This window comes from Lagenorhynchus albirostris, chromosome 11 (genome assembly GCF_949774975.1).
Source record: "Lagenorhynchus albirostris chromosome 11, mLagAlb1.1, whole genome shotgun sequence".
Classification (NCBI taxonomy): domain Eukaryota; kingdom Metazoa; phylum Chordata; class Mammalia; order Artiodactyla; family Delphinidae; genus Lagenorhynchus; species Lagenorhynchus albirostris.
In genome coordinates, this window is record NC_083105.1 from 103,388,811 (window position 1) to 103,402,200 (window position 13,390).

At 45.0% G+C, this 13,390-nt stretch overlaps 2 protein-coding genes across 5 annotated transcripts in view; one reads left to right on the plus strand and one right to left on the minus strand.

Moving 5' to 3' along the window:
- Positions 1-13,390, plus strand: part of LOC132528589 (chromatin remodeling regulator CECR2) — a 154,830-nt gene that overhangs the window by 90,391 nt on the left and 51,049 nt on the right. For all 4 annotated transcript variants that reach the window (XM_060164455.1, XM_060164453.1, XM_060164456.1 and 1 more), the window contains exon 2: positions 132-226. In XM_060164455.1, coding sequence (XP_060020438.1) covers positions 132-226 — 95 coding nt within the window. The remainder of the gene's footprint in view (positions 1-131; positions 227-13,390) is intronic.
- Positions 1,074-2,400, minus strand: LOC132529222 (heterogeneous nuclear ribonucleoprotein A1-like). Its single transcript, XM_060165527.1, is given in 4 exon segments — positions 1,074-1,174; positions 1,229-1,506; positions 1,646-2,245; positions 2,396-2,400. Coding segments are annotated over 4 exon segments (984 nt in total).

Here is a 13,390-nt window from a genome sequence, read left to right on the forward strand (position 1 = left end):
AGGAGGGCAGTTGGCCCGTGACGGTGACGGCAGTGGTGGTGTGGTGGCGACCTGGAAGGGATGAGCTGCTGGCTGTTAGGAAATCTGCATCTGTGTCTGAGCTCTCAATCCCTCTCCCTTCTCCTCCTCAGGAGTTAGAAGCAGCTCTTCACAGAGACGACGTGGAGTTTATCAGTGACCTGATCGCCTGCCTACTTCAGGGCTGCTATCAGCGAAGGGATATCACGTGAGTAACCCCAATCTTACCGTTTCTGGCGGAGGGAAGGAATTAACCAGTCCTAGTGATGTTTCGTGTCTCCTGGAATAAACCAGAGCAGATCACCGGCCAAGACGTAACAGCATTTACACACGGTTCCCAGGTCCCGTGTTTGGCTCCTTCTGCAGCTGAGTTTTCATTTTATTGTAATTCTTGACTTTATTTCACTCTCAGAAATCTATATCCCTTACTGTTGGGTCCACCAGCTACCATATTCAAGTGTGGAATGTGTTCTCTCAATGTAGGGCTTTCTTTCTGATCTTTGTTTTCAGTATTGGTAAAATGATGCCTAACAAATTAAAACTAGATTTTTACCGTATTTCTGCCCCTGGGGTATGTATCTTCTGTTCATGTGAACAGTGGCATCATTTCTCTTTTTTTAAAGACACATTTATTCAGTGTCATGATCAGACTATTACATTTAGCAGTCAACAGCATGGGTGCAAAAAAAAAAAAACCTACATTAAAACCCTTTGCTGGAATGCTTTACACTTTCTACAGAACAGAAACTAAAATAACCTGTTATACAATTAGTCACAAATAACAGTCCTCGAGTTTTTTTGCCCATACACATGAGTATTGTCTAAAACATGTCTTCTTTGTAGCAGCGAGGCCCTGCCACCACTGTGCTTGGCTGAGCTCACAGATCTGTTGTAACCTGTAGTTTCCCTGTCACTTCTCTGGCTCTCCTCTCCTGCTAAGCTTTGTTTCCTGGCAGTAATCAGAACCCTCTGCCACTGCCACAGCTACTGCTGCTGCCGGAACCACCACAGCCACCTTGGTTTCGGGGTTTGGCACACTATTGACCTCCACCACCCTAGGGGCCAGAACTTCTGCCTCCAAAGTTTCCTCCTGTCATGGGTCCAAAATTTGAAGATTGATTATTATAACTGCCAAAATCATTGAAGCTTCCACCACCTCCAAAATTGCTTCCATCATTACCAAACCCATTATAGCCATCCCCACTGCCACCATATCCCCCGCCACCATATCCACTGCCACCATATCCCCCGCCACCATATCCACTGTCACCATATCCACTGCCACCATATCCCCCGCCACCATATCCACTGCCACCATATCCACTGCCACCATATCCACTGCCACCATATCCCCCGCCACCATATCCACTGCCACCATATCCACTGCCACCATATCCACTGCCACCATATCCCCCGCCACCATATCCACTGCCACCATATCCCCCGCCACCATATCCCCCGCCACCATATCCCCCGCCACCATATCCACTGCCACCATATCCCCCGCCACCATATCCCCCGCCACCATATCCCCCGCCACCATATCCCCCGCCACCGCAGCTGCCACCAAAGCCACCTCGACCACTGAAGTCTCCTCCACGACCAAAGTTGTCATTCCCACCAAAACCCCCCTCCACGACCACCACCAAAGTTTCCAGAACCACTTCGGCCTCTTTGGCTGGATGAGGCACTAGCCATCTCTTGCTCAGATAGGGCTTTCCTTACTTCACAGTTGTGGCCATTCACAGTGTGGTATTTCTGAATGACAGTCTTGTCTACAGAGTCATGGTCATCAAAGGTTACGAAAGCAAAGCCTCACTTCTTGCCACTGCCTCGATCAGTCATGATTTTAATCACTTCAGTTTTCCCATACTGTTCAAAATAATCTCTTAGATGATGTTCTTCAGTGTCTTCTTTAATGCCACCAACAAAAATCTTTTTCACACTTAAGTGGGCACCAGGTCTTTGAGAATCTTCTCTTGAGACGGCCCTCTTGGGTTCCACAACTCTCCCATCCACCTCGTGTGGCCTTGCTTTCATGGCCGCACCCACATCCTCCACAGTGGCGTGTGTGACAACCCTGAAGCCTCTGGAGTGCCTGGTGCTTGGATCTCTCGTCGCCACACAGTCTGTGCGCACTCCCCGCCGCTCAGGATGCCTCCTCAGGCTCGCGTCGCTTGTTTCAAGGCTCAAACCTCCGACGAAGAGCTTCTGCAGCTGTGCAGCTCTTTGGGAGACCCTGACTTAGACGTGATGGCAGTGCGGGGCGGGGAGACGTCAACGATGCTTACTCGGCTGCGTCCACGGGCAGAAAGGAGTAATCTACTGAACGTATCTCTAGCATCATTTCTAGCGTGGAGCTTCTGGGCCCCCGCACGCCATAGCTGCCAAGTACACAGCTGTCTGGTGCATTGAGATGTGTAGACATTTGGAGCAAGATTTCATCTCTGTCAGCAAATAAAGGGTCTTCCCGATAAGGCCTCATCCCTTGTTTTGATAGAGTTGATGGACGTTCTCTTGCTACTACGTTTCCACACAGTTGGACTGTGAGGCCAGCTCCCGGGAAGCTGAGACAGGACGGGGCTCCCCGTGCAGGCAGGAGGCTGGGGTGCCACGGTTTAAAAAAAAGACAGTGTCTGAAATATTTCTCTGCTAGTAGATCCACTCCTGGACGCTTGTCAGGGCTGGGGGTAGACGTGTGGTAACAAGGTGAATGAGGGGTTGACGAGCTGCTCCTGCATTGAGCGCGGAGCTCGGCGTTCGCGCGCGCGCGCGTGTGTGTGTGAGCGATCATCCCTCTTCCTTTCTGTGTGTGTACTTCTGCCTGTTTCATGCTGTAGTCGTCGTCTCCTGCATTCTCCACGAGTGTACTGACTGTCCCCAGGGCGTCTAGGCTGTTGTGCTAAACAAAGAGTAGAAAGAAATATGCCATCTTACCACTTAAACACCATGACAAGGGGTTTAGTATGTTTTCTCCCATTTTCTTTTTGAGATGTAACTTGGGAGTCTGTGTGGTTTTTAAGCAGTTGTAGTCATACTCTGTATATAATTTCACTTTTTCATATCTTCCATTTTTTTCTCACAATGATAATTTTTCTTATAACCACTTTTTTCTTTAAATGGGATTGTCAAATACTCCGATTTAATAGATGGACGTTTGTGCCCAGCTTTTAACTGTTATAAACATGTTATATTACATAGCCTTGGACATAAAAGTTTGCACACCTTAGTGAATCATACTCTTAAATTTCTGCAAGTATAGTCACTCCGTAAAAAGAAATGCCCACTTAAGATTCAAAAAATAAATTTCCAGGCCGCTCACCCCAGGGGTTGCTCCATTTCACCCATGACCATCAGTGTCCGAGGGGGTCTGTTTGCCTCACCTCGCTCTGGCCAGGGTGCTGGAGGGCAGATGCCCTCGGGACCCTCGGTCCTGGGCCCCACTGCAGAGTGTGTGCAGTTGCCATGGCAAGCGCTGTGACATCCACAGAGCACGTGGCCTGTGTGAGAAGGGGCCGTGGACCGAGCTGTCATGGGGTGCTTCCTGAGCCAGTGCCCTTATATTACAGAGCCCATTAAGAGGGTGAGTGGAGGAAGGACGGACCCCCCCCCGAAATTGCAGGTAGGAAGGTGGGTGTCTGGGGTTCGACACCCTGGAGCAGAGGCTAGGGGTTGCAGAGCAGAAGGTCCCATGTGTTTCAGAGATGTGATTCATTTGAGCTGCAAAGTCCAAAGTCTTATTAGCCCCTGAGTGTTAAATTCTGGTTCGTCACCAGCATCTAAAATGCGACTTCATGTTGAAACCCAGTTTGTAGCTTTTAGAAAGCATCTAAGACACTGATCAGCTGGAGGGAAAACAGGGCCCCAGCCTGCCTGGTGGCTCTCGACACAGAGGCTGGTTGTCACACTGCATCTGTGGGGCTTGCTTGGCCCACCTGCTCGCCTTCTTTCCCTGCTGTCTCCGACAAGCACAGCCATTCGAGGAATCCTGCGGCCACAGCACAACAGGAGTAGGAGCCTCGTAGGCCTTGTAGGCTGAGCAGCGAGTTCGGGGGTGTGATCCTGAGGGCAGGGAGGGCGGGGGACCAGGAAGGGGCGAGTGAGGGCAGAGGCGAGCCCATCATGAAGGCCTGTTAGGGGGTGAACGTGATGACCTGGAGTCTCCTGCCTGACAGGCTGTCTCTCCAGCCTTACTGCGCACATTCGTGGTTTGTGGACTTGAATTTCCTGTTACATACTTAGGCCGTGTCTTCCATGGGTGTGTTGGTTGATGATCAAGCACAAGAAACGCCCATTTAAAATTTGCGGGGCAGGTGTCGCACGCCTGCCTTCTGTGTGATGGTGGGGATGGGGGCCAGGCTGCGGTTGAAGGTCTGAATAGCTAGAGTTGGCTCATACCATCTATGGAGTAGAGCTTCCCTTCCCTGTTGGCATGTGGTGTCTATTTGACATTTCACCAGGTTTTTGACACGTGAGAATCCACTCGGCTCTTCCTGGCTGTACCTGCCAGTCTCTTTTGGCTCTGATACCATTGCTCTTAACTAATCCTGCTTGTTAGTTCTTCCAGAAAGTGATACAATCTTGTCATATTCCATAAGGAATCTCCTTATTTTGATTAAAGTCCTTATGTTGTGGGACTCCCCTGGTGGCACAGTGGTTAAGAATCTGCTTGCCGGGCTTCCCTGGTGGCAGTGTCCGCCTGCTGATGCAAGGGACACGGGTTCGTGCCCCGGTCCGGGAAGATCCCACATGCTGCGGAGCAACTAAGCCCTTGCACCACAACTACTGAAGCCCACAGGCCTAGAGCCCGTGCTCCACAAGAGAAGCCTCTGCGATGAGAAGCCTGCGCACTGCAACGAAGACCCAACAAAGCCAAAAATAAATAAATAAATATATTAAAAAAAAAAAAAGTCCTGATGTTGCTCAGTAAAAAGTTGTAGCTTTGTTCATGTAGGTCAGATCCGTTCCTGGGTTACTGTAACTTGTGTTGCTGCTAAGAGTTGAGTGATACTCACACACCGTACAAGTACTTCCAAGTGTAGAATGTGATATATTCCTAACATATTCCTGTGTTTGCATCTTGAATCTGCCCAGTTTATTGACCTTGATTTTTTAAAGTTGATTCTCTTGTTGTTCTAGGTTATCATCCCCCTTCCTTTTCGTGTTTGTGCTTCTGCCTGTTTCATGCTGTATTCGTCATCTACTGCTATGTAACAAATTACCCTAAAACTTAGCAGCTTTAAACATCAGTTTCCGTGGGTCAGGAATCTGATGTCCCGGCCATGCTGCTGGGACCGTGGCCACCGCAGGCCCGCCCTCGGGAGGGCCTATGTTTGTTTCCTGTGGCTGCTTAGCGCAGTTCACAGGCCGAAGAGCTGAAACTGCATTTGGTATCGGTCGGTTTTGTGGGTCTGCACGTGGCTTGTCAGGGGCCCCGCTCGGCGTGTCTGGAGGCCTAGCTGGGGAGGGACACAGGGTCCTTCAGGCTGCTGGCAGAGTCTCCCTGGCAGCTGTAGGGCCCAGGTCTTTGTTTCCATGCGGCCCTCTCGGCCCCGCTGTGTCTCCTCTCTTGACGTGGCGTGCTCGCGGGAGTACCCTCGCCTGCCCAGTTTTGTGACCAGAAGCGAGCCCCAGATGGGCTGTGCCCCACTTGGGAGAGCCCAGCACATGCTGTGAACCCCAGGGGGCCTGTTGCACATGCTTTTGCTTGTTAATAGTGACTGTCTTCTCCAGAGGAAAACTGCATATTGGTGGGGAGGCTTATGCTGCATCTAATCACGTGTACTTAGTTATTAACAACGTATCGTAAGTTCTCTTTTTTCCTAGGCTTTTGGACAAGAACCAGTTGATTTTTGGATAGTCACATGTGGTCCTATATAAATGAATTGTCAACAAGAGGTTTTGATTTTCCCTTTTGTTTCAGTAAATGGCTATAACTAACTTGTTCCTAGTTTAATTTTCTCCCATATTTACCATTAGCCTCCACTATAAATCTACTTACATTGATAATATCTCCCATAGAAAAACAATTAGTTTGAAGATAACGGGTGTTCTACAGGATATTCTTAGCTTAGACGCAGGCTTCTCCCATCACTCATCTACTTTCACTTTGGCACATTTCATTTCCTCAGTCTTCTTGTGAGGCTATGAAGAAGAGGTAGAGGGAGATCCCCTCAAAGGCTAACCGGGTCCTGTTTTACAGGGAAGGAAACATCCAGAGACTTAGGTAGCTGGTTAGAAGATGAATAATCCCTACAGAGAATTGAGAGATCAGGAGCCCAGATCTTCATCCCTCATAGAATCTGCAGTTTGAGTCTCTAACTCTGACTCTTTGTTTTCTGTCGTCTTTACATAAAATTAATGATTTTAGCAGTATAAAAAAATAAATTCTGGGCTTCCCTGGTGGTGCAGTGGTTAAGAATCCGCCTGCCAATGCAGGGGACACAGGTTCAATCCCTGGTCGGGCAAGATCCCCCATGCCGTGGAGCACCTAAGCCCGCGTGCCACAATTATTGAGTCTGTGCTCTAGAGCCCGCAAACCACAACTACTGAGCCCACGTGCCACAACTACTGAAGCCCGCGTGCCTAGAGCCCGTGCTCCGCAACAAGAGAAGCCACCGCAATGAGGAGTCCGCGCACCGCAACAAAGAGTAGCCCCCGCTCGCTGCAACTAGAGAAAGCCCGCGCGAAGCGACGAAGACCCGATGCGACCAAAAATAAAAAAAAAAATTAAAAAAAAAAGTTTTAAAGCATCGCCTAAAGTAGTATAGAGCAGAAACCCAACGCGTTCTTAAGATGGGGTGCCAGGTGGGCTGTTCTGGACAGTTTGCTTTTTCACACGTGTGTAGCTAGAGGTGCAAATAGCATTTAATATTTCAGAATGTGTCTGTCTCATCAAGCTGTGCTGGCTCGTCAGACACCCGCAGACAACCGTGTCACCCTGTCTTCTATGTCTTCCCCCAGCCCTTCTGCTTCTGGGTACGGTGCAGAGCTGCCCGCCCTCCCCAGTGCTGATGGCAGGCCTCTTAACACTAGTTTCTTCCTTATGACACACTGTGTCAGTTACTCCTAAATGATTTCTTTTGAAACGAGAGGTTAATTTATTTTAAAAAAACAAAAAAATGACCCTAGTTAAATAAATGTCATAAAATTTCAGATGCTGTTGTAACCGGGAGGAGAGAAGAGTTTTTACCCCTTCCTTTTACAGGCAGCTGCTTCTGTGACTTTTTTGCTTTTGAAGGAAACTGTGAGTCTCAGATGGACAGAAGCAGAATTAGTGGGGGGCCCGTCAACCCCCTTTGGTGGGGGTATCCTGGTGCCCTCCGAGCTCGTCGCCCTTTCCTGGGGACAGCGGGTGGCAGTGTTGGTCCTGCTGTTCTGTGCTGGGCCAGGGAGGCAAGTGATGGTTCCACCCTTTTTCATATCATACCTGTGAGGTGTCAGAGCATTGCTGAAAACATAATCTGTAAATTGTGTTAAAAACAGCTAAGTATACATGAAATAAAAAAACTTCTGAATGGGCAAGTAAGTTTGGGGTCTGATTGATCCAAGTTGAACTAATTGGTCTGAAGTGAGGCTCAGGCTTCAGCCCTTTAAAAACTTGTTTTTGTCGATATATTATAATACACACAGAAAAGGGCATATTGCTTAATCATACAGCTCAGTGAATTTGTACAAACTGAATACACCTACGCAGTGATCACTCAGACAAGAAAACATCACAGTGAATTTTACTTTTCATTGAAAGGAATTGCCTAAAGTGATTGCTATTCTGTCCCTCCAGTGGTATCCACGTACATTTAGAGTGAATTTGTGCTCGGTATTCTCTGAAGTTTTATTTTCATCCCACCCTAAAGAAAGAGGATTTTGGACAGATGAATGCTTGCCTTTCTTGGTTCTAAGGCTTACCTGTTATGTGGAGCTAAGAAAGTTCCTTAATCTCTTAGTGCGTTACTCGCCTCATCTGTAAAATGGGAATGATAACCATACCTATTACTAAATTTATTGTGAAATTAAATGAGTTCACTCATGACAGCCTTAGAACAGTCTTGAGCTTTTAGTAAATACCAGAAACATCTACGTGTGTGGAGTAGGAAGTGGATATTGACCCAGGCTACTGCCAATGTCTTAAATGTTGCGGTTTGCACGTCTCAGAACTGGGGTTAGCAGACTTCTGCAAAGGGCCGGAGAATAACCATTTTAGGCTTTGTGTGGGTGACATGGTCTAAACTACTCCCCTCTGCCATCCCAGTGCAAAAGTGGCCAGAGCAGTGCTTCGTGACTGATTGTGGCTGTGTTTTATTAGATTTTCATAATCTGGAATTTGAATTTTATATCATTTTCTCTTGTCATAAAATAGTATTCTTTTGATTTCTTTTTTCTTCCAACCGTTAAAAAAGAATGATTTTCACATTCTTAGCTTACAGGCTAAAGACAGACATTCAGGCCAGCTTTGGCCCATGAGCCATAGTTTGCCCCTGTTTTTAGAAAATTAAATAGGTTCCTATTTCTAATTACACAAACTCGGTCACCATGCTGCTCAAGATAATACATTTCCATCTCCTCAGAAAGTGCCCTTTGCACTAAATCTAACCTCCCCACACCCCCAAAACCCCACTGCACCCCACGCAGTGACCTGATTTTTATTGATGCAGATTGTTTTGCCTTATTCTAGAATTTCGTGTGTGTGTGGCTGGGATCATGCAGTGTGGGTTCTGCGTGTCCAGCTTCTTTGAGGAAGCACAGGGTCTGTGTGATACTGACACTGCTATTTGTATCAGTTCTTCGTTCCTTTTAGGGGAGGGGGTCTGCATTGGATTCCAGTGCAAAAATATATGACAGTTTTTTTGTCTGCTAGTTGGTAGACTTGTATGTTGCCTCCAGTTTGGGGCTGTTGAGAATAGAGCAGCTGTAAACACTTGCACGGATGTTTTCGTGGATGTCTTTTCATTTCTCTCAGGAATCGCTGGGTCGTGCGTGAGAGCACGATTGACATTGACTTGTTTTCTAAGCAGCGGTGACCTTTATTCTCCTACCGGCAACACATGAACAGTCCAGTTACTCCATATCTTTCCCGACATCTGTTAATTTTACTTTTACCCAGTTTTTCATTTTACTGATTCTGTTGTGTGTGATGTGGTAACTCATTGTGGGTTTAATGTGCATTTCCCTGATGACTAGATATATAATGGGCTGTGACTATTTTCTTCTGATGTGTAGCTTGCCTTTCCATTTGTTTGGCACTGTATTTTAAAGAATAGCAAATTTTAATTTTGTTGAAGTCTAATCTATCAGTTTTTTCTAGTATGTTTTTTCCTAAGAAATCGGGACATACCTTAGTGTCAAGATATTTTTTTGAGGTTTTCTCTTAGTTTTAGAGCTTTAGCGCTTTTTGCAGTTGGCATTATGATGCATTTTGAGTTAGTATTCTTGTATGGTATGAAGTAGAAGGTCAATCAGTGTCCATTTTTCCTTACGAATTTCATCTATGTTCAGTCTGTTTCTGGACTCTGCCTTATTCCATTGATCTATATGTCTTATATTTATACAAGTACCAGATTGTCTTGAAATTGGTGAGTTTTCTACCTTTTTATATTTTAGTTTTGCTTTTTTTGACTATTCTGGGTTCTTTGCATACAAATTTAAAAATCAGCTTGTCAACTCCCCCACCCCCCAAAAAAGGCCTGCTACAGAAAATGGACATTTTGAGCAATGTTGAGTTTCCCAGTCCTTGACCATGATATGTATCTCTCCACTTGTTTATCTTCCTTTATTTAAATTTTTTTTTTTTTATTTATTGATTTGGGTGCACTGGGTCTTAGTTGCGGCGTGTGGGATCTAGTTCCCTGACCAGGGATTGAACCCTGGCCCCTGCATTGGGAGTGTGGAGTCTTAACCACTGGACCACCAGGGAAGTCCGAGTTTGTGTAACTTCTTTCAAACAGTTCACCACTGAATGCCTTTGGGTTTGTAGTTTTCTTTGTGTGCAAGTTTTTGATTGAGTATTATTGATTTGATTTCTTTAATTAAGGCTATTTGAGTGTTTTGTTTCTTTTTAAAAAAATTTTATTGAAGTATATAGTGTTGTGTTAATTTCTGCTGTATAGCAAAGTGATTCAGTTTTACATATATACATTCTTTTTCATATTCCTTTCCATGACAGTTTATCACAGGATATAGAATATAGTTCCCTGTGCTATACAGTAAGACCTTGTTGTTTATCCATTCTAAATGTAATAGTTTCCATCTATCAACCCCAAATTCCCAGTCCATCCCTCTCCCCCTGCCCATAGCAACCAGTAGTCCGACCTCTATATCTGTGATTCTGTTTCTGCTTTGTAAATAGGTTCATTTGTGTCATATTTTAGATTCCACATATAAGTGATATCATACGGTATTTGTCTCTCTTTCTGACTTTGCTTGATATGATAATCTCTTGGTCCATCCATGTTGCTGCAGATGGCATTATTTCACCCTCTTTTTATGGTTGAGTAATATTCCATTGTATATATGTACCATGTCTTTTTTATCCATTCATTCATCTTTCAATGGGTGAAGGTTGCTTCTATGTCTTGGCTGTTGTCAATAGTGCTGCTATAAACATAGGGGTGCATTTATCTTTTCAAATTACAGTTTTGTCTGGATATATACCCAGGAGTGGGATTGCTGGATCATATGGTAGCTGTTTTTAGTTTTTTGAGGAACCTCCAAAGTGTTCTCCATAGTGGCTGCACCAATTTACATTCCCACCAACAGTGTAGGAGGGTTCCCTTTTCTCCTGAGTGTTCTATTTCTTAAGTCAATTTTGGTAAGTAATTTAGGCATTTTTCAAGGAGTTTGTCTATTTTATTTAAGATTTTACATTTATTTCCATAGTACTGTTCATAATATTCTCTTACTATCTGTAGGATCTACAGTGGTTTCTCCACTTTCATTCCTGATGTTGGAATTTGTTCTCTCTCCCTCTATTCTTTCTATAGGTTTATCAACTTTTCAAATGCTTACTAAGGAACCAGCTTTTTTTTTTTTTTTTTTTTTTTTGGCAGTATGCGGGCCTCTCGCTGCTGTGGCCTCTCGCGTCGCGGAGCACAGGCTCCGGACGCACAGGCCCAGTGGCCATGGCTCACGGGACCAGCCGCTCCGCAGCATGTGGGATCCTCCCGGACTGGGGCACGAACCCGCGTCCCCTGCATCTGCAGGCGGACTCTCAACCACTGTGCCACCAGGGAAGCCCAAGGAACCAGCTTTTAACTTTACCTACTGTTTGCCTGTTTTCTTTAAAAAAATTTTTTTCTATTTTTGATTTATTATTTTCTTCTATTTACTTTGGCTTTAGCATACTCTTCTTTTTCTTTCTTCTCAAGTTATAATACTTGTTATGGGCCTTTTTTCTTTTCAATACAGGCATTTTAAAGCTGTAAATTTCCTTCTAGGCAGTGCTCGACTGGGCTGTTCAGTCCATTTACATTTAGTGCAGTTACTGGTATGGTTGGTTTCCCACTGTTCTGGGGGTTTTTAAGTGTCCAATTCATTGGTGTTTAGTATATTCACAAGGTTGTGTAGTCATCACCAGTGTTGAATTCCAGAACATTTTATCACCCCCAAAGACCCCTCACACCCATCAGCTGTCACTCCTTGCTTCCTCCAGTCACCAGTCCCACTAACTAATGTGCTTCCTGTCTGTTTTTACTATTCTAGGTACCTCTTACAGGTGGAATGCATACATATAGGTATCCAGCTACTTTCACTTCGCATGTTTTCAGAATTCATCCGTGTTGTAGCGTGAATCACATACTCATTCATTTTATGGCCCCAAAATACTTCGTTGTATAGATACATGTTTTATTTATCTGTTAGTTCATGGACGTTGGTGCTGTTTCAGCTTTTTGGCTGTTACGAATTATGCTGCTGTGTATGAACATTTGTCTACTCGTTTTTGTTTGGAGGTATGTTTTCATTTCTCTTGGGTATATACCTAAGAGTGGAATGGTTGGGTCATATGGTAATTCTGTGTTTAAGTTTTGAGCAGCTTGCCAAACTTTTGCAAAGTTGCTGCACCATTTTACATTCCAACTAGCAGTATATGATGGTTCCCACTCTACGTCCTTGTTAACAAGTGGTCAGCACTTGTTCTTATCTGTCTTTATAATTTTAGCCATCCTGGTGGGTGTGACCTGGTACCCTATTGGGGTTTGATTTGCATTTCCCAAATGACGAATGAGCGTCTTTTCGTGTGTTTCCTTCTTTTTTCCTCTCTTTGTCCTTCAGTGCTTTCTTTTGGGTTATTTAAAGATTAATACATGTTGATTTCCAGGTGACTTTTTTTAAAAAATAAATTTATTTTTGGCTGTGTTGGGTCTTCATTGCTGCACGCAGGCTTTCTCTAGTTGCGGCGAGCAGGCTTCTCATTGCAGTGGCTTCTCTTGTTGCGGAGCACAGGCTCTAGGCATGTGGGCTTCAGTAGTTGCAGCACGTGGGCTCAGTAGTTGTGGCATGCAGGCCCTAGAGCATGCAGGCTCAGTAGTTGTGGTACACGGGCTTAGTTGCTCTGCGGCATGTGGGATCTTCTTCCCGGACTAGGGATTGAACCCCTGTCCCCTGAATTGGCAGGCAGATTCTTAACCACTGTGCCACCAGGGAAATCCCCCAGATGACGTTTAATACTTTTCTTTGTTACTTAACATAAACATTCATATACACAAATAAAATCTATATTATATACATATTTCCCAGTTAAAAAGATATGTTTTGTATCTTAATCATATTTTCCTTTAATTTGAAATTGTCATGATTTTTTACTTATCCTGGCTCTCACATTGATTTCAGGATATGGCAGGCAGTATATAGTCCTATAGAAGAGACATTATTTTAGTTGTTTTGGGCTGAATCTTTTTATGATCTTTAAGAATAAGCACTTCATCACATTTTCTTATGGAGCTTTTTATTTGTTGCTTCACTTGGAACCAAAATCTTTATCTCAGTCCAGTATTTGTGTGTTTATGTGTGTTTTTTTTTTTTTTTTTTTAAAGCTTTTTGCCCGCACTGTGCGGCATGCAGGATCTTAGTGCCCCGACCAGGGATTGAACCCTCCCCCACTGCACTGGAAGTGCGGAGTCTTAACCACTGGACCTCCAGGGAAGTCCCCCAGTACTTGTGTTAAACGTGGCCTAACTGTGAACATGGGTGTTTCATTAGCTGCACCAGTAGCCATAGCAAACGGGAAGATAAAATTTTTCCATTTAGTCTCCACATGGCACCCGTGGTGCCAGGTCTTCCTTGCTCCCTGTGTGTGGGCTGCACATACACTTTCACGTCTCAGAACTGACACAGAGCCTGCCTTCTCCCTTGTGATCTTCTCAGGCAGCTTGTTTCC